Genomic DNA, 20,892 nt, shown 5'->3' on the forward strand with positions numbered 1-20,892 from the left:
AGGGAGATTGATTGTCATTTCCTGGAGCTATTGTTCACAGGAGGAAAAGCTGAGAGTCAAGGGCACCGTCACAAACAGAAACACAAGGCGGCCTCACTTCTTCGATGGGCAGCTCTTTGAGTCGAGGCAGGGAGCTGGAGAGGAGGCCGACTATAAACGGTGTCGGGGTGCAGACGATATCCAACATGGAGGGCGGGAGCACAGGGATGTATGTGTGCTGCCAGGTGAAGGGGTAGAGAAGAGCCACGACCGCATGACAACACTGAGACAATGTGCTGCACAAAGAGAGAAAGAAAGTTAATGCTCACATGACAAAGACAAATAAATTGTATTATTTTAGTTGAAATTATTGTACAAATAATATACCATAATAGTAGATAAAACAATACTTAAAAACAAATTTAGTTAGCTTTGCTAGTGTTAACAACCATTTACATTAAAAATCACATTCACACACTGCTTCTACAAATACATAGAACTTCTCCATTTCTCGTACAGCCCATTCACACACTGTCAGGGACTATTTGGGGTTCAGTGTATTGCCCAATGACACTTCAACATGGGGAATAGAGGAGCCAGGAATTAAACCACTGACCAGCCAACTACAGTATTAGATTACCTGCTCTACTGTCTAACTCTAAGCCACAACTTTTTGTAGTTTTTACAGTGGAGATTGACTTGTCAAACAGTGGCGATATTATTTATAGCTGAATTGAATTTATAAAAAAAAGTCTATATATCTAATTCATTTGAAAACGATACAGAAGCTGTATTGTATTGTCGTTATAAGACACTTTGAATTTAGCAAGTACTGAGATAAAGTTTAGAACTCTTTTTCTTAAGTTTGAGTTTTTTAACTAAGTAGTAGAGTTTTTATAGTAACTTATAATTGGCTTGTGATATATTATATCTGATATATATGAGATATATGATTTATCTCATGAATTTCATTATTTTACTCAGAGCACCCAATGACTACTTATCATCACACTATGACGCATTATAACAGTTATTGTAAAAAAGTATTTAAGGGGATCATAATGGATATGGGTTAACAAGCATGATGTATTATGACATCTCATTCTAAAATGTTTTATAATGTGTTATGGATATTGTAACAAAGCATTATAGATAGTCACAAATGCTTAGAACTATGATTATAAAGAGCTTTAATCGCACTATGATGCATTGTAAGCATGTTTATAATGTGCTATAGACATGGGCTTCCATTCCCCATTGTTCATTTGCACTACAGGATCTTATGAGACACATGCATGACAAAAACGTTTTGTTCCTAATAATTATTTGTTCCAGAAAATGAATCTTAGCTAATTTAAGTTATAGAAATGTATAATTAGCTTGACAAATGCAATGTTATACTAAGCAACACAAATATACAACTTAAATGAACCCTAAATAACTGGTAAGTCAGAGCACAGTGTTTTACTTGAGAGTTTAGTCTAATCCAATCTCTTCCACAAGATGGTGCTAAAAAACACCCCTCAAAAAAAGCCTCTCCAGCTCTCCTGCCAGCCATCTCTCAATTTGGAACATAATGTTAAAAGTTACATTTCTGTTGCCGCAACAAACTCGTTTAGTCAGAGAGGAATGTTCAAAGCTTCTTTAACATTGGTGTGATGTAACACAGTGTGAGGAGCAAACACATTCTATCCACGCTGTTAAATTAATCGTATGCACGTGTGGGTCTGCTCACAGTTAATTCATTAAAACTGACTGACGCTGCCAAGTTTCCACTCTATGGTAGAGAATGTGAAATGACTCAGGGTCCGATTATGACAAATGCTTCTAATGCCTCTATAAACAACAGTACATGGGTGAAAAAGAAAGAACAAGTGTATATCTGGTAAGACGGTGAACACATTGTATAGTATTTAGACTGCCGGATCCCTCAGGGTGATTCCAGGTTACAATGACTGTTTCCGCTGAGCCCACAAGTTGAACCAGGTGTACCACAACAGTTAAAAAAGCCTTTTGACCCTGACCACAGTGATAATAGCTTAAGAGTCAAAGCTTTTAAGTGAAGTGTGTGGGTGTGATGACGTCACTGTGCACACGTGTTCTGCTCTGGAGTCTCTAACTCCTTCGATCTGACGTCCATGACAGTTTTCCAGACAAGAAGTGATTGTTCCCCAGACGACTGTATAACACAACAGCATTCCTTCCCCTCACACTTTGTCGGAATCTTCTTTTCCTCAGACTCGTCGACTCGTGGTCACATCCTTCAAACTCTTTCCTGTTGGTCCTCTCAGCATCATAAGCCCTCCTTCACTGATCGTAATGGATTAATCCAACTCAATAATTAAAACACTGCAACTACTCCATATGCATGCTGATGGGATGTGAAAAACGATGCTCTGTAACAATATGCAGCTGGAGCCAACCTGAGTTTGTCAGCGGTGAAGATGACCCTGCGCTCCAGCAGGAGAGAGGCAAACACTCGCAGAAGGAGACGCAAACTCAAGGAGGAGAAGAGACATTCAAAGTCCACATGTTCCAGTCGAGAATCTGATGGCCGACACAACTCGATTACCTGTAGAAAACACATAGGGGCAAAAAGAAAAAGAAAAGGCTGATCAGATAATAATCTACACACTGCACACATATCAGAAAGACACTAACATGAAGATTTATATAACTTCTAGTTAGATTTGGTAAATGGACAGTTCCTCCAGGAATACTATTTTCCACAGTGACACCACCATCATTTTACCTCTGTCCCAGAGCCAGGTAGGAAGTTTTTGACAGTGATGGTTCTTCCTGGAGCCGGGAAGGGAGCTTCCATGATGCCTCTCATAAAAGGCTGCACCAGAGCAGGAGAGATTGCTCTCCTCTTTTCCACTTCATCCAGGATCTGGAGATGACAGAGAAGGGCGCACTGTAACTTGAGTATACTGGCAACCACAAATATTCCTCTGAGTGCACTGTAGATGTGTTTGGACGATTATAACCCAAAGCTGAGATTCACAGGTCAAATTAAATCTTTTCAATAGATAAGAGCTGTTGTGTGATTTAAATATTTATCTTAGGGCACAGTAATGCACAAGAAGGTTCCTGGTTCAAATCCCAGTTTGGCACACTAGAGAGGGCCTTTCTGTGCGGAGTTTGCATGTGCTCTCTGTGTCTGCATGGCTTTTTAATTGGAGACTCTAAATTGACCTTATGTAATTGGCCATAGGTGTGACCTGTCTGGTGATTGGCTCCAACTACCCCACAACCCTCAAAGGATAAGTGGTATAGATAATGGATGGATGGATGATTTAGAGCTGGACAATGTAACATTAAAACCATGCTATTAGGTAAATTAGTTCAGTTTTTGGCCATATTGTCTTTTATGAGGTGGCTCATCTTTATATATATCCTAGTGTATTAGGCTATAGTGGCTGCTGTTGCAGGTCAAACAGTGTAATATTATCATCACATATATGCACAAATATACATCAATATCACTAATAATAATACTCTGAGCAGCACTAAGTGTTCAGGGCAGACTAGTCAATCCCTAATGGAAAGTGAGGAGATGGGCTAGCTGGTTCATGTGCTAACTTCAATGATAGAAATATAAGCAAAACAAGATTTAACATTGGTGTCGTTTTCAACTGCTTTGTTGCCTCACAATGTTTCTTTATTGCTTTATTGGTAAGTAAATGGCTGTTAACACCAACACTGGCTACGCAGCAATGGCAAAAAGACATAAAGACCCTTTAATGTATCCAGATGCCATCATGAATGAAGTTGAGATACATGGTAGAAGGACTGAGAATCGTTTTTGATACCATACTGGTTATTATTATAGTACACTTATTCAGTCCCACCACAATGCAGTGGAAACATGTCACAGTCCTTACATCAAAAGCCTAACAACCTGAATCAATCATGTGAACCCCTTTATACACACACACATCTGTATAGAGTTAAAACTTTATGATATCAGATACAGATGAAGCACAATCAGCAAATCATCAGCACTGAGTTTCTCCAATGTAAAGGCAGCTATCAGTCTATTAACTATTTTCTTTAACAGCAGATATACTGGATTTACTCTTCTGTGGGTATTTCTATAACCACATTAGCAACAACATGCATACACTGCACAGATCAATAAACAAATAAATCTGAGGCTCATTACAGGGAACATTTTCCGTAGCAGAAACCACATCAGCTGCAGTTCACATGTGACTCTGTAGTGGAGCCAGGAGGCTATGTGAGGAAAGTACGGAGCAGAGGGAGGGTGGAGCTCTGTGGGCGACGATGGTGGTACTGCTCTGTATGTTTTTGGTGGGGGTGTGGTTGGATGCTTGTGTTCATGTAACAAATGTGATTCCAAGCAATGTAATGCAAGTAATTGATTTAAGGGGACTTTTGTGTTTGTGCTTAAGCCAGTGCATTTACCTTGGAGAAGAGGTCGAAGCAGCCCAGGCGGCTGACGATGCAGTAGACCTCAGGGAGCCTACGGCCTTTACCACTGGGCTATGAGCAGCAAGACAACGACAAACAACGTTGGGATTAAAACGAGAGTGCTCATCTAAATACAAGCACAGGATTAGACCAGTGAAGGTACATTCAGGAACAACTATAAATAGGACATTTTTATTGATAACTTACACAGTAATACAATAATTTGCAATCAAGAATTATCATATTAAAAATCAAATCAGGAGAAGCTAGTGATCAGGGGCAGCGCATACCAATAATCGCCGACAGTAGCCAAACCGCCTGCTTCCATCCTCACCGGTCAGGACAAATGAGAACGTCTCACTGAAGATATAAAAGAGAGAGAAAAAAAAAGGTAATTCAGACACGCTGGAAACTATTTAGAGCTGTAAAAATCACACACAAAAGACTGTTGCGGTAAAACTTTCACTCTGGACTGAACGTCTGCAAACAAAAGCCAGACTTTGTACTTGAGAGGTAGAAACCCTCAGGACACACTCACTCTTTAAATAACCACACAACACGTCCTCAGCTCTGCCTGACAGGTATTCGTTGACAAGCGATGACCTTTCTCGACAGGCGAGCGCGTCAGCCAGTTCACTGACTCAGACTGCAGGTGTGTATTTAAAGGCCCCTCAACCATCCGACATTTGCCTCCAGGTAATTATTAGCCATCACCGGCAAGACACATATTTTCTCTTCTCGGAACAATGAAGACGATTACAGGCTGAATGTATTGGGTTTTACGGCCAATTGTAAACAGCATACATAGAAGTGCGGACTTTGTGATTGCAAACCAGGTGTTAGGTGCTAAATCCACACAAGTTCATTTGTCATGGTCAGTGCCTCATGATGAAACATAGAAGCGTCGTCTTTATGAGGAGCAAGGTCATCTCCATACTGGGCCTCTTCACTAATAAGTGGTTATTAGCTGAGCTATTACCGCTCTGACGAGAAATGCCTGAATCCCTGTTGTTATGTGCTGCGGCAGCCGTCAGACTTTATAACTGACCTGGGGAAGTTGTCGACAGGCGCCCAGTCTTTGGCATCAGGGAAACAGAACTGTGGGATGACCTTCAGCTGGTCCTCAGTCTCCCGCATGAACTTAAAGCTCCTCTCAAGCTGGATATGAAGAGAACAAGTGAATATATATAGATTTAACATTTGAATCTTATATGGAACTAAGTTAAACAGAGACAAATATCAAAAGAACTGATAAAGACAATAATACTAATAATAATACTAATAATGAACCACCTTGAGGATATATGCTCCTTTCCCACAGCATTGCTATATTATAGTTTTCATTATATATAATTTTTTTTCTACTTATTTACATTTTCTTGTGTTTATAAGTATCTTTACTTATTTATTACTTTTTGTCTAGTGTCTATTTTTACTATCCCCCTTTGCTGCTGTGACCCACCAAACTCGCACTAAAAGAGAATTATCTCATCTCATCTCATCTTATCTCCAGCATCTTATTTTGATTCTGTCCCATTTCTCTCCTCTGTTACCTTGAGAGGAAACTGCTGTGTGACTTCTGGCAGGTATGGAACTCCGGCCTTGGTCTTGTGAAGTGCAACAACTATGAAATACTCAAAGAGTTTTCTCTCCTGCAGATCCATCAGATCCCTCTCCAAAGTTCGGTACCGCCCCGTCTGCCGCAGCATGGACTGGACTGATACCAGCCGCTGGCTGTGTGCTGAGCGAGGGAGAAACACGTTTCATGTGATGCAAATATACATCCGTGTCAAGGGTGCACACACGCATGCAAAGAGGGTCACCAAGTGGACACAATGTGAGGCAATCTGTAATTCCATCTGTGTATATTATGATGTTAGCTAGTAAATACACAGTGGAACAATGCAAAGGGAGAAAACTAGAATCAGTACACATTCCTCTTTTTACTTGTAAGTAATGAAAAAACGCTCACCTTTTAGTTTCTCCTCCGTGTCACTTTCCGACTCACTGTTCTCATCTGTCACTACATTAAAGAGAGAGGAGAAGAAAATCAGCGTGAGGAGACTGCAAATACCAATCACAGGAACCGCAGAACACATGGAACTTGGTCTCAATGCTTTTCCAATTCTCACCACTGCCACACAACACCACCCACTCCTCTGACCCACAGGTCCGTCTCAGCTTACCCAGAAATGTAACCTTGCCCATAAAACTAAGTGAATACATATGGTGAGGTATCACAGCTTTAATGGAGACAGACCTCTAAAGTCTTTCTGCCATACCAAACATAACGAAGTATAATGCAGCCTGTGTGCAGTGGTGAGAGTATAAATATACACACTATGATATAATATCACAAAAAGATGAGGACCAGAAGAACAGACTAGAGATGTATCTATTGTTCTATTTGACTATAATCTGAGAATGCAATTTGTTCTTTTTTGTAAAAGATTCATGTAGGCTACTTTTATTACATGGTTTACATGGTTTTTTGGGTGCAGGGGGTGCATTGCTTTCTTTTTTATAAGTGAAATAGTGTGCTAATAAACAAATACAAAAATAAACAAACAGAAAATGACATAGAAGATAGATATGAGGGGGATACACACAGACAGCAGCAACAAAAAAGCAGTTATACTCTGTTTGAATTCATGTGTGAGTGTGTGATAGTATTGAAGTGATAGTGTAGTTCAAATGTTGTGTGTTGTGATCTTCCTGATTTGCGTCTCTTTTGACTTCAAAAAGGTGATCACACTAATTCCCCTTGTGGATTTAACAAAGTTATCAATCTAGACATGAAACATGCACCGCGACAGACAATCATGGATACTCAGAGTTGATGGGAAGAGTAGGAAGGGTAAAAACAAATATTGTTCTTTTCCGTGGCCTCACCTCTCCCTGAGTTGGACTCTGTAGACGGAGACACCTTCTTCATGCGTTTCTTCCCTCTTCGTGCCTCAAAGATGCCATTGATTTTCAGCACCATCTGGAGGAAGTAAAGGTAAAGAAAGGTTCAACATTAACTCCTTAAACCAATAATCAAACTCTGCCAGGCTCCTACCAAGATCAGTACAGATCAATACAGTTTGTGGTAGGCCTCCCTCTATACGCACACCTCACACAGGAAATATCCATCACAAAAATTGTTCCCTGCCCATGAGTGAACCAGCTCTTAACCTCTCTTAGTAATAGGCAGCACCATAAATAACAGGGGGCTTTGTGAGAAGCCTCCTTAGATTCCAATACCTTAGGAATTTTCCTCCTTCTGCGATTGTATGGGTCTCCTGAAAGGCAGGGGGTGTCATCAGGGCTGCTGGGCGTGGAGGGGGGGCTGATACGAGAGGGTGAGGTAACGCCAGTGTCCCTGCCAGTCTTGCGGAGTTCCAGGAGCTTAAAACTTCGCCGTTCCGAAGTTTGTCTAAAGAAGCCGGGCTTAGAGGAGAGCTGGTGGGGGAAGATGCAGAGACAGAGAGAGACATTAGAAGATAGCTTTAGTGAAGAACTGGCTCCATCAAATCTACTTTTTTATTAAAGGGCTTTATTGGTGATCAGGTACCTTGGTTGGCGTGTCAGGGACAGGAGACGAGGAGGCGGGTGAAACACATTTGCTTCCCAAACAACTTCTCTCCAGCTCTATATCTTCGTAGGGATTCTCCTTGGTTGGAGGATCTTCATAAAGAAAAAATACATTCTCAGTTAAAAACTAAGAAATCCCTCTCACCTGCATTACACAACAGTCTCACGCAGACTTACGAAAGAGCAGATATTCTTTCCATATCAGTCGTGTTTGCTCTGCCAGACGATTCCTGCTCCAGATGTGCGGAGAGCTACTAGAAGCAGCAGTCTGCCTACCCGGCTCATATTTTACTGTGATAAGATGCTTGCGCAGCTAAATAAAACGTAACTCTAGCCACTAGCCCTCCCCTGCAGATATGGAGTGAGGTACTTTCATTTTCCGAAAACCTCTCTGCCTCTTCTTCTCTTTCTCTCTGCCCGTATCTCTCCTCTACTCTGTCAATCCCTCCGCCAGATGTGACCTGTAGGAGTACGTAGATTAACAAAAAGGGACGTTCAGTTCCCTGCTCCTTCTCCCTCTGAGGAAAAACAAGGGATCAGTTCTCTGTTTTTCACATCGCCGGCTGATGAGAACCTCTTTGTGTGTGTGCTGTCAGCTGAGCACATGTGAGTCTGCGACAGTCATCGGATTATGCGTCTGGATACATGTTTAAAGTGTGTTGATGAAACTAAGTTCGCATGGGGTTGTTGATGACAAGAGCAGGAGGACATCACACCCATTCATTACTGTCTGCACTATCTATATCTCTGCTGGCCCGAGCTGCTTTTTGAGAAGACAGCTGCAGTATAAGTGAGTTACTTTACCCGCGGGACACCGCTGAGTGTCTGGTGAACTGTGTGTGAGCGTTTTTAAAGAACAATACTACTGTATGAGAAGGGGAAGCTGTAAAAGGGTCCGAAATAAGTTGTGGCATCTCTCAAACATAATTCAAGTTAATCTGATTGTTTCCTACAAGCAGCAGCATTCATAGACCATTGTCAAGTGGCAAATTTAGATATGGTCGACATGGGCAACCGCCCAGGGCAGCATCTTGCGAGGGGCAGTAAAAGGCAACGCCTGTGGAGGTAAGAGGCCAATGGTTACACTCTCGCTATTGGTTTTCGATCACTCTTTGGCAGGTCACATCACTGATATAATTTCACCATGTGGGTCAATTAACCTTGTTGGAGTGGGCCGAAGTTGTAGTTTGAGAGCTAGGGGAGATGGGGAGGGGGCAGGTGCAGGTTGACCTCAGGTCTCTTCGCTGAAAGCTCCCGGCAGGGATAGCGCAGCTACATTTGTATAGCAGCATTATGTTGCAATAAGCAAAATCTACCAAATGCTACCAAGTACACCACAATTCATTGATAATACCATGAATTTGTAGTTTCACAAACCCTATGACACTCAGACGGCCACTGTGTCAAACACGCCAGCCCTGCCACTGATCAGCGATGAAAACCAAAGACACATTGAAGATATTGCCAGTAATACACGGCGGCTCTGAGCCGTTCACCTGCCCCCTGCTGCACCGACTAAGCAGCCAACTTTGGCTACGCTACAAAGCCACACAATGCCGCTATTGTACGTTATGAAATTAAACAGGCTCTAGGTGGGGTTGGCACAACACGGCAGACAATAAGGTATGAACGTTAGGTCAGGTCTCTACGTATAATTTTCAATAACAGTGAAGCAGCGTGGCTCTAAATTAAAAGTGGAGCAGAAAAAACAGCTGAGTAAAGACAGCTTGGCCTCCTCATCACCTCTGTTCCTGAACCCTATGACACACACACTGATATGAGAAATGAAGCTGGAGGGGTCATGCAGTGTATGAAGAACATCAGAAATAGGACAACACGGTGGGTTACAATACAGTAAAGTCCATTGTTTTTCAGATCTGGCAAATACAAATCAATTTACAGAATGATAATCTGAAACCATACGGCAGACGCACTGTGAAATATTCCACATCTTTAAAGAAAAACATAGGTGTAATATGTATATTTACCTATTATGTCCTCATAGACATTCTCTTCTGATAAAGTGCGTGTGAGGCCCAGTCTGGACTGAGTATACCAGTCAACTCTGCAGCTCTCTGCAGACGACTGGAGCAGATCCTCAAACTCGTAGGACTTCCTGTCGGACAGAGCAGCAAAGAGATTTAGGGGAGTTGCATGCCAAACACAAAAGAGGAGAGATTTTTGACTAATATCCCAGAGAGAGTCCATGTTGATGCTTTTAAAAAATGTCTGATACTGTGCGCCAAGCAGGGAAATTGATGTTGCCGTTTGCTAGTTGCCACATCTGAATGAGTACATCTGTTTCGTCACTGATGAAGACCCATTGGAGTAAAGCTCACATAGGAATCCGTGGTTGCATAAAGCCCCACGTGCATGCACACACATAAAATTAAACCAAGTTGCACTAAATCCTACACGTATGGAGCTGATTATCCTCAGCTGTCTTCACTGTGGTGTCGCTGTATTGGATTGAATTATTGCGAAAAATGTTTTCTCCCCCTAGATTTGACACAGAGCACATTGACTTTGTTGATGCTCGTTCTTCATATGATTTTATTTAGATCTGCCTTTTGCCTTATTTATCAGTTTCTTTTTTAACATTACCTTGAAGTTTTCTATGAACTACATATAGACATTTGACGTTTCTTTTAATATGGCACATTCACATCAGCGTTAACTACTGTGCATTGTCACTGATATATACTGTAAGGTTACGTAAAGTCAAGCAAAGCAAATCAACACTGGTCCTCTGAGGTTGCATGGCATTTTAATGATGCGCAGTGTACCTAATATATTGATAACTGCGTATTTGCTCACACACAGCTCCAGCCATCCATCATGTACATTGCTTATCCTTTTGAGGGTTGCAGGGGGAGCTGACATTGGGTGAGAGGGGCAACATGTTTCAGTTTTTTTGCTCCTCAATAAGATTGGGCGACATACGGAGATATACACACACACCAATGGTCAATTTAATCAAATCCCAGTCTGCATGTCTTTGGAAAGTGGGAGTGCACGGAGAAAACTCACGCAAACACAGGGAGAACATGCAAACTCCACAAAGAAAAACCTGGATTTGAACAGGGTACCTTTTTGCTCACACACAGCTTCATGCACAAAAATGCCCAGTGCTCTCAATGACACAGACAGAAAGACGGAGAGACTGACGGACAGACAGAGACGATGGACCAACAGACAGATTGACAGATCAATGGACGGATGGACAGACAGACAGAGGGAACAGACCAACAGACAGATTGACAGATGAATTGAGGGACAGACAGATGGACAGACAGACAGACAGAGAGAGGATGGAGCAACAGACAGATTGACAGACCAATGGACGGACAGACAGATAGACCAAACAAAGGGCTTGACACAGCACACTTGAGCAGAGTGAGGCCTCCACATATGGTATGGAATGTAACAGATCCAAGCCAAGCTTCAAATAAGAATTCAGACTACTGGAAAAAGTGAACAATAGATGTAGTCCAATACTGCAGAGTTCACATTTTTTGGTTTCCCTACAGAGCCCAGTGTGTTTGATTGTAACCATCTGAATTCCAGTACTACTTAACGGAGAAGTCTTGAAAATTCTGATGGATCAAGTATTCTTACATTTATAAATTCAAACTCTGCAAAATGACTGTGGGCATGCTGCGTGTTGCTCTCCCCATCCAGGAGAGTTTTATAAGGAGGAATGAGTTGCATTAATATGTGCATTCTTCAAATCCAACCAATGAGGTCATTCTGTGAGACATTCAGGATGATGTCATCTGTGGTTTTGATGCACAGCAGATGTGGGGAACGTTGTTCACATCAGTGTTTGGTTGGTGGTAAAGGGGGAAGGGTTACAGAATACGGAGGGTTACTTAATTGGGAATTAAGGACAAGATTCTAAACCAAATTTATTTCTCTGGTCAATACCAATCATGGTTGTCGACACTATACCCATCCTTACTTCTCAATCGCTTACCTGTTGCTGCTATCCCGGGGTTTGTCAGCCCAGGGTCTCCTGCAAACTCCAGGGGGTGGGCATGTTGGTAAAGGTGGAGGAGGTATAGAGGGCAAAGGGGGCAAGTTCCTCTTTCCCTTCCCCGAGCCGGCCCCTGAAGCTGGGCTAGTGGGTGGTGTGTGGTGCTGGAAGGTTCTCTGAGGTTTAGGTAGAGGGTTTATAGACGGAACACCTGGCTCACTATATACATTCTCTGGATCCCCCTCTCTCCTCCTCCTCGACCCACCAGGCCGAGCAACATCAAAAGTCCCAAAAATGGGCTCGTTCGCCTTCTTCTCCGTCTCCTCCAGCTCCTCCTTTGAAGGAGGGCAGAAGTAATTCCCTGGGAATGCCAGCGAGGGTCTGTCAGGTACGTCCTTTGTTGCCTTTTCCAGTTTCTTAACATGAGTTAAAACAGTTTTCTTGTCAGAGGGTTGCTCTGTTGGCTTAGAGGTGCGAAGCCCTCTCTCTAGTATCACTTCTCTGTCTTTGTTTGTTAGACCCTCTGGAGATTTAGGCCTTGAATCCCCCAACTTTCCAACGTTCTCCTTCCCTGAGTCTTGTCTGTCCCAGCAGACAAACCGCTTGCTGTCTGTCCTTTGGACCTCTGAAACTTTAGATTCCTTTTTTCTCACTGTCTCAACTTCCTTCTGCGTCGTGCCCAGTGGGAAAGTCCCCGTAGAGGTTAACTGGGCAGGCTCCTTTTTGCCCTCCCATTGTGAGATCTTATCACGGATGCTGGCTGTCTTGGCCCCTGCTGGGGTTTTGTTGTGGTTCAGTCCGTTCTCCACATTGGGAGTCCGTGGGTCAGTGGTGGTGGTGGCTCTCCTGTGAGCCAGCATGGTATCAGGAGGACCAGGGCTGTCGCTCAGGCTGAGTAGGGGTGAGAGGGGACACTTGGAAGACACAGTGGTGTCTCTCCTGTCTCTGTCCCCTGGTGACCCACACACCTCTTGGGGCTGGGGAACCACAGATGATGGAGCGTCCCCAACCTTCAAGCCACAGCACTGGAGCCTGGAAAAGAAACATTCACAGAGCAATTAACATACTTAACTATTATTATGTGACACATATCATAAACATATGTCATATTTTGTATCTCTACTTGTTTAACACTTAAAATGTTGCAAAAAAACCCCACATAAACAAGCAAAATACCCTGTAATCCAAAAAACATTAAGCAAAAAAAACAAACCCTAACAACCCAAACATGCAATGAGTCTTGTCTTGGTTAAGAGAACAGTGCTAACCACTGAGCCACTGCTACAAATAATGTCTTTCAAGATAAACAGAGGGAGGAAGTACATTACACTGTTGCCAACTCTCACAATTTATAGTGCAATAACTTTTATGGAAATATCAATTGCTGTCTTCAGTGGACGCTGTAAAGCACCATTGCTCTTTAAACTGGCCCTTCACAATGTGAGTATTACATCCAAACAGACCTTTGTTTATGGGTTAAACAAAATAAATCTTGTGAAAAGAGCTCAGACGTCTGTTTGGTGCCTCTGCTTTAGCTGTGACTCACTCCTGGAAGATTACTGGGTCAAGACTGTTTGAACTCTGGGTTTGGAGGTCAAAGTTTACAAGCTACTAATGCGCAGCTATTTCAGGAGAGGACACGAAGGCGTGCATCTCTTCTTTTCTATTCCTGATTCACAAAACTGTTTTGGCCAGAGCCCCATTCATCATAAGATTGTATTTCAGACAAACAGAGGAAATGCTGCCTCGCTGGGTGACTTCTGATGACATCGCTGGATATGAAAACCAACAGTCATGCAATCTTGAGGAAATCTCAGAGGAAATCACAGATTCAAATTTCCTCTGAGACCGTTTAAGAAAAAAAAGGGCTGTTGTAACTATGACCTATGAACAAACTGTATAATTCTCTTCCACATTGCTCAGACTTTTATTAGTTGGGCCCCTCTCTCTCCCTTTTCCTTCCTCCCAAACTTCATTCTTCTGCCGTGTCCCCCAGTGAAAACAGCATTTTCTATTAAGCATGAAGCAACAGAGGGGAAAAACTAGGTCAAATAGAAGAGTCATAAAGAAGAGAACAGGAGTAGGCAGGAGTGGGTCAAGTGAAAGAGTCAGAGAAAATGTGGAGCAGATAGAAGAGGAAATCAATACTCCCTGCCGACCCCCCTGAGAGTGTGACGAAGTGAGACACAGTGTGATTAAGAAGCAGTCATTTCAAAACTAGACACTTTGGAATGGACCAGCGGATAAGGGGAAGCGTTTGAAATCTACTCCTTTAATTTTATTTAAACTTTTGACAATTACCAAATGTATTGATTTTCTTTTGAGGGCTACTGAAGAGCTACAAGCTAAACGCTAAAAACAACATACTGTTAAATCTTCAAATCCCACATGGGCATAAATCAAAATCCCTTTATTTTAATCTAAATAGCATTAATGAATATTAAAAGGATGGCAGAAGGGACCACAGAGAAGCATTAGATGGTGGCAGCAGGGGGGAAGTAACAGCATCCAGATGCCAGATGGCCAACTCTGCCCTGCTTTGCTCTCCTGCCCTGCTTTTGTTACACTACTGACCTGAATAGAAGGAGGCGTCTTGAACTTGTTTAAGAAAAGAATAGAAATTTTCAATAAATATGGGGAAAATGCAACTCAGATCAGACCCAAGCAACATGTTAATATAACGTGTGGAGGTGTTCAACTATCTTATATTATCTTAATTACATACAATCTTGTATCTACTTGTGTTAAAGGTCTTTCCTTACTGCAAAACTAAAAGTGAAAGAATAATCAAACAAATAATACTCAAAGTTTTGGCTGTATGCTGATGAGTAATGTAAATGCACTCAATTCACTCTATACGACAGTTTTCTTGAGCCTCTTTGACCACTACATCTTTGAAAGTGAGACTCTTCATCATGAATGCAGAAATGTTCTACAAAGTTCAATCTTTAACTTGACAAGTTTGTGGAACAGTGTTTAACGATTTAATTGCTGCAATGCTGTTTTGGATTTGTACTTTTCTAGTAATAGACTAGAATTTTAGATTCTCAACATAGTTGGTTATTTGCAATGATAATTCCTTCCAAGTGTTTATATTGTGCAGTTACGTAGCAAATCTAATTTGATAGAAAATTGCTGACTTGCTTTCTGGCACAAAGGCAGGTTGTTAAAAGAACAAACAAGGAGGAGCTGATGCTGCTCTTCTACCAGCACAAGCAGAGCTTACGTTTTAACAAAAGAAACAACACTTCCTTTGTGATGTGTGGAATTAAATAATCTCTGAGACAGGAGGATGAAGACATAGCATAAGAAAAACATTAAATGAATAAATAGGCTTATGAGGCACCTACCCGTTGACTGATTGGTAGATACAGTTGTCAGTGTTTGTACAGAGCAGCAGGGCCCTCCCACCGGTCATGGTGCTAGCAGCTGGCATCCTGCACAGTCACACAAAGAAACAGACAGTCAGTTAGAGATAAATATTTGTATCTAGTGGTGAGTGCATATTAAGTGTTAAAAAAATGACAATTGACAATACCACAGCTTCTTTACAAAATATATGGAGACGATACACAAAAATAGGCCGACTTCCAGTAGACTGACAAATGAGGGATGGTTCAAAAGAAGAGCTGCTTCCCGAGAAAACTTTAAACTCAAGTGTGTAAATGTGAAAAACCTAATAGCTAAAATATCATGTTTTTGTGGTTTGCAGTTTGAAACCAAGCAGCAAAGAGGCCAACTTCGCAGGCTGCATTAGCATCCTCCCAAAATGTCAATCTCGACTTTAATAGTAGCTGGAGGAAACAACTGAAATCGAAGCTTTAACACCACCACTTTAAGCCGGCACACACCTTAGGTTACAGCATGCATGTGACATTATGGAAAACTTACAATCTTAGAACCCTAAAAACGTCCCTTTCTAATGGCATCAAGCTCTGTTAAAGCATCAATGACAACTGGAGGCCAGATAAGAGCTCTCCATTTAACGTCTTTAGGTTATCACTCAGTGTCTCGTCTTGTTGCACTTGCCAGGACACATTTCTGGAGTAATTTCTCTGTAAGTGCTGAACACACATCAGATCCTCTTTGCAAACTCCTTCCATTCCAGAAACTAACTTTCTTAATGTGTTAAGTGTTTACCAGCACTGCACATTTCCCTCTGTTCTTACAGACGAGCGGTGCCAAGGCGAGTGTGAGGGGACATGCTTGGCCAGTTTGAAATTATTCCTTGGTCTATTTGTCAGAGTACAATAAAACCAGATCCACTTGAAGCGTAAGCAAGACCATCCATATGTAACATTAAATTACAGCTTGTGACTCGTGGAGGGTTGGCATGGAGTAGAAGGGCCTCACGCTCGGCACAGATGTGGTTAACATGATGGAGGAGGATATTGGTCACGCTTTACTCCTGTTGGCATTTATTCACACATTTGCTCCTAAGTAAATTCACTGAGACTTTCATGCTTTGCCACCCGGCTGTATTCTCAGATGCAAAACCTCATATGAAAACACACCAACATAGATGTGCACATCCATCCAACCAGTCTACACTCCAGTCCAGCATATGGATTGTGTGTTTGAGTGACTTCTACAGATGTGCTGGGATACTTTAGAGTATTCGTAGGCTGTTAAACATTCCCTGAGTGCTGCATGGCCCAAACTCCCCCCTCTCTATTCCTCTGCCTTTAAACCAGCATTAGCTAATGCTTACACTTTTCTCCCTTGCCCCCCGACTATGCGGGGAATGAGAGCCCACTTCAGCCGAATTCCACAAATTGTTGTCCCGAGTGGCAGTGAGGCAAGTCATAGAAAAAGCCACATTTTAGTTAGATTATGTAAAAAAACATTGCAACCAAGTATTTGAACTCTTCCTGAGCCAACAACATAATTGTCCCTCTGGGTCCAGTGTTTCAGACTGAGCCAAAAAGCTAGTATGTTTTTTTTCTTCCAGAATAAAAGAACAAAACACTACGGTGCACAACGTGTCATCTTTTACCTTCTAGTTTTGCTCACAGTTTAACTTACAGAACTTCATTTCTTTGTCTTTACCCCCGCCCCCCCATCCCTCCACAATCAGTCCAAGGCCTAGCCCCCCCAGAGGGAGGAAAAAGGAGGAGGATGAAGGTTTGCGTCAGCCATCCACTCGCTTGTAGGCTCAAATTATTTTCAGCTGTGAGCCAAGCAGAGGTCACGTGTTTGAGGGGAAACATCAACCAATTTTTCCCCCCTTCCTCTCCCTCTTGATTCTTTTCTCCTTACTAAAAACCAAAACACAAATGAGGAACAGAAATCCTGCAATGAAAAGTGGGGGGTTGGGGGCTGGGCAAGGGGGACTATAAAGAATGTATAGAGCCTTCTAGTTTTACAGTTACATTTTTTTCTTGGACTGGGGAGGGTGTTACATATCACAGGGGGAGAGGAAAGATGGGAGATATGAACAGAGGGAGCAAATGGAAGAGGAAAGTGGGGGGCTGGGGGAGACAGGGGTTGTCAAAACTAAAGAGGAAAGTGGATATTGCAAAGAATAATATAAGTATACTGTTGCACAGTGAAAACAGTGCAGGCTTTTAGGCTGTTCTACTTCATTGTTTAGAGCCCCGAGGCCAAAACAGAAAGATCTGCTCAGTGGAGATTCTAGTAATACCTTAAAAGGTCATTTTGTATTTTTACGTAATTCTGATTTATAAAGGGTTTGAACATATCCCAAACTTGACTCATGCATTCAAGACAGTGCTTCCAAACACTTGCCTGAACCTGAACAGCAGCAGTGTCTTCATATCTCCAAAAAGCAGTTTATCTGACAGCAGTGCCAGCGCTCCGTTTATTGAAGAAACCCCTTTTTCTAGTGGCAGCAAAGGCTTTTGTCTTCTGCAGCGATTGGCAACTATTGTTAACCCGAACCCCCAGTGCAGGATGACCACCATAATAATACAGAGGCTGAGGGAAGCCATCTGCTGAGGCCAATAAAAACATCACGGGAAACGGCAACCCGAAAGACCTCTGACTGCCCCGCCCCCCTTCAGCCTCAGCCGTGTGACGAGCGAGCTGCGGCAGAGGAAGTGATATTGTTCATCAGCAGTGTGGCGGAGTGCTGGGTGAAGAAGATGGCAGCAACGAGTGTGAAAGGAGATTATTGCCTTTTAATTTTTCACCTTCTATTCATGGAATCCCTCTATTGTCAGTTTTAGCTCATTTATCTAATGACCCTCAGATAAAAAACGCTTCGGAAATATATTTCGTAAAAGATAAGCTCCAGTCTTGGCCTCAGATGAAAAAGGATTGGTGCTCAGTGAACAGCACAAGACCCTTAACGCCTTAAAGCCTTTTACTAGATAGAAAAAGCAGCAGTCTGGGTCAGAGGCAGGGCATCAGAGTTAACCATCAGTTGCATAACAAACCCTGCAGAAGATTTCTATCAGTGGATGGACACCAAGTATCTGGCAGTAGACAGATTCTTGTGAACATGCACTCACATGTACCACTGAGAATGGGGTGTTGTATCATAACAACACAATTCTAAAATAGTAATAGTAATAATAGTAATTAGTTTAAAACAAAGATTGTAAAGATAGAAGATGGATAGTAAATAAATAAATATTTTTACCAGGAGTTCATGCGAGCAGCTAACAACCCACATCAAATGGATAGAAAAAATCATTGCTACAACATGCTATTTTTACCACACCTTACTATACCAAGTTGCAACCCAACATGACGTCCTTAGTGAGGACACTAATTGGCATAATGCATTCCCTAGCCCCCAACCCTGACCCTTATCATCTAAACTAAATGCCTAACCCTAACCCTAACCTAACCAAAACCTAATTCTATTCCTAACGGTAAAACCAAGTCTTAACCCCCAAACAGTCCATTAAAGGGGGGTCACAAAGTGAGGACCGGCCAAAAGGTCCTCACTTTCCCAAAATGTCCTCACTCCGTAGGTTATAGACTCACACTGGTCCTCACAAAGATAGATGTACAAGATGACACACACACACACAAACACGCCTATAGATGACTCTTGGCCTAACTGTTTTCTTCTACTGAATGCATACAATATTTGATTGATGAAGGTACTGGACACACACTTGAGCAGACTACTAATTTCTTCTTGAAAATAAGCTGAAAAATTTTGTATTTCTCTCTTTAATACTCTTCACAGTGGAATGTAATGCAGTAGACAATATCAACTCACACAGGGATATTATCAGTGAGCCTTTTTCGGTTTGTATCTATGCTGTTGAGCTCTTTGTACTATCATGTAAAAGTTTGGTGATAGGTGCTGTTGCAGTTGAATGAGTTGATTAGCTTTATCACAGTGTGGGTAGGTGGTGCTGTCAGAGTTTCATAGCGAGCTCTATCAGGCCTCTGGCTTGTTGTCAGTGAGCTGTTGACTGGCTGCTGCTGCTGCTGCTGCAGCGCTCTGGAGGCCTGCCTCTCCCCAACAGCTGCTTCTCATAAAGATTTCATCCTCCCCTCCATCCCACCGTCCCTCCATCTCTCGGTCCAGCTCGGCAGAAACAGCTAACATCATGACATCACCGCTCCGTGCTTGTTCTTCCTAAGACTGCTCTCTTTTACTCTCTGTCATTTCAAAATACCTAAAAAGGGCAAAGTCGCTGCCGGCCCACGCTGCGTTTCAGTTATCAGGACATTGAGTCAAATACAGCAAGCAACCAAAAGTGGCAGCCCCCTAAAACCACTTGTCAACATTTTGAGCGAGGTTTTACGTCAAACTAGGACAAGGAGAGAAAATGATAGCCCAAAATGGTAATTATATATTATATATTATTAATTTTCTTACTTTTCTTTCTACACCCCGGCTCAGTTGAAGACCCTATCCCCTTACAGGCTGTGGCTCCCTATAGCATGTGCCAAAGCTTCGCCTGTAATCAATTTAACGCAAGACTGCACATTTAGCCAGCTCGTTCTGGAATAGCAAACTTGGCTGCTTTTTTCCTCCACGTTCCTCCACTCTTTTATTTCTCCTTTTCACTCTCTCTCTTTCATTCCCATTCAGTCATTGAGTTGTGGGGAGAAAAAGTATGATGGAGGAGGGAGCGAAGGATAGACGATGGAGGGGCACTGGTTTGTAATCCTAAATCTCTTTCATACTCGACTGTACCATGTCTTATGCTGCGCAGATGTGAAGCAGAGTTCATTCATGTACAACAGTGCATGGCTGACAGAATATGACATAAAGAGTTTGAGCAATATGGGGGGATTTCACAATGACTGACATGTTGCCTTGACCTGGCCGACTTTGGGAAGGTTTTGCTTGATTCCCGATGAAGTATAGAGGAAAAGTTGATGGTAAAGGAAGGGATGTATGGAGAGGAGGAGGGAAGGAGAGGGTTGGGCAAATAAACAATGGAATTTTATCTGGGCTCAGCAGTCTCCTTCTCTCTTTTTCTCTCTCTCTCTCTCTCTCTCTCTCTCTCTGTGTCCTGTTCAGGGCCCCCGCTGCTTTCCCAAGCTGATTTCATAGCAAGGCTTTGGACTCGAGCCAAACAGGCCAGCTCTGCAACTGTGTGCGCCTGTATCAGTGCGTGTATCTGCCAGAAAGTGTGACTGACAGCCAGGGAACAGGCGTACAAGCCAGGAACCTATACTCTCATTTAAACTATCCACTTTTCCTGCATGCCATGCTTACCTCTCTCTCATCTTCATCTCTTAATCTCTCTCTTTTCTCAACCTACCGCACACATTACTATCAGGTGGCTGGCCCTATGTGCCTATTTTGTATCCGAAAACAAGCAACAGGCCTGCGATTACCTTTTGTATGATCTTCAGAGGTAAAGATGCCTACTTCAGCTGTCCCTTAGACACACACACACACACACACACACACACACACACACACACACACACACACACACACACACACACACACACACACACACACACACACACACACACACACA

The 20,892-nt window shown here is 42.5% G+C and overlaps 1 protein-coding gene across 1 annotated transcript in view; it reads right to left on the minus strand.

Moving 5' to 3' along the window:
- The window catches only part of si:dkey-82f1.1 (DENN domain-containing protein 2A), a 33,386-nt gene that overhangs the window by 2,163 nt on the left and 10,331 nt on the right, over window positions 1–20,892 (minus strand). The window contains exons 2-15 of the mRNA XM_034589102.1: window positions 15,319–15,405; window positions 11,969–13,000; window positions 9,981–10,108; window positions 7,973–8,085; window positions 7,663–7,860; window positions 7,309–7,402; window positions 6,389–6,439; window positions 5,970–6,157; window positions 5,465–5,574; window positions 4,707–4,776; window positions 4,411–4,488; window positions 2,732–2,872; window positions 2,403–2,551; window positions 98–275 (exon numbers count right to left, since the gene is read on the minus strand). Of these exons, the coding sequence (XP_034444993.1) occupies window positions 98–275; window positions 2,403–2,551; window positions 2,732–2,872; window positions 4,411–4,488; window positions 4,707–4,776; window positions 5,465–5,574; window positions 5,970–6,157; window positions 6,389–6,439; window positions 7,309–7,402; window positions 7,663–7,860; window positions 7,973–8,085; window positions 9,981–10,108; window positions 11,969–13,000; window positions 15,319–15,404 (2,616 nt within the window). The 5' untranslated portion in view covers window position 15,405. The remainder of the gene's footprint in view (window positions 1–97; window positions 276–2,402; window positions 2,552–2,731; window positions 2,873–4,410; window positions 4,489–4,706; window positions 4,777–5,464; window positions 5,575–5,969; window positions 6,158–6,388; window positions 6,440–7,308; window positions 7,403–7,662; window positions 7,861–7,972; window positions 8,086–9,980; window positions 10,109–11,968; window positions 13,001–15,318; window positions 15,406–20,892) is intronic.

The sequence above is a fragment of the Hippoglossus hippoglossus genome, chromosome 6 (assembly GCF_009819705.1).
Source record: "Hippoglossus hippoglossus isolate fHipHip1 chromosome 6, fHipHip1.pri, whole genome shotgun sequence".
Lineage (NCBI taxonomy): Eukaryota > Metazoa > Chordata > Actinopteri > Pleuronectiformes > Pleuronectidae > Hippoglossus > Hippoglossus hippoglossus.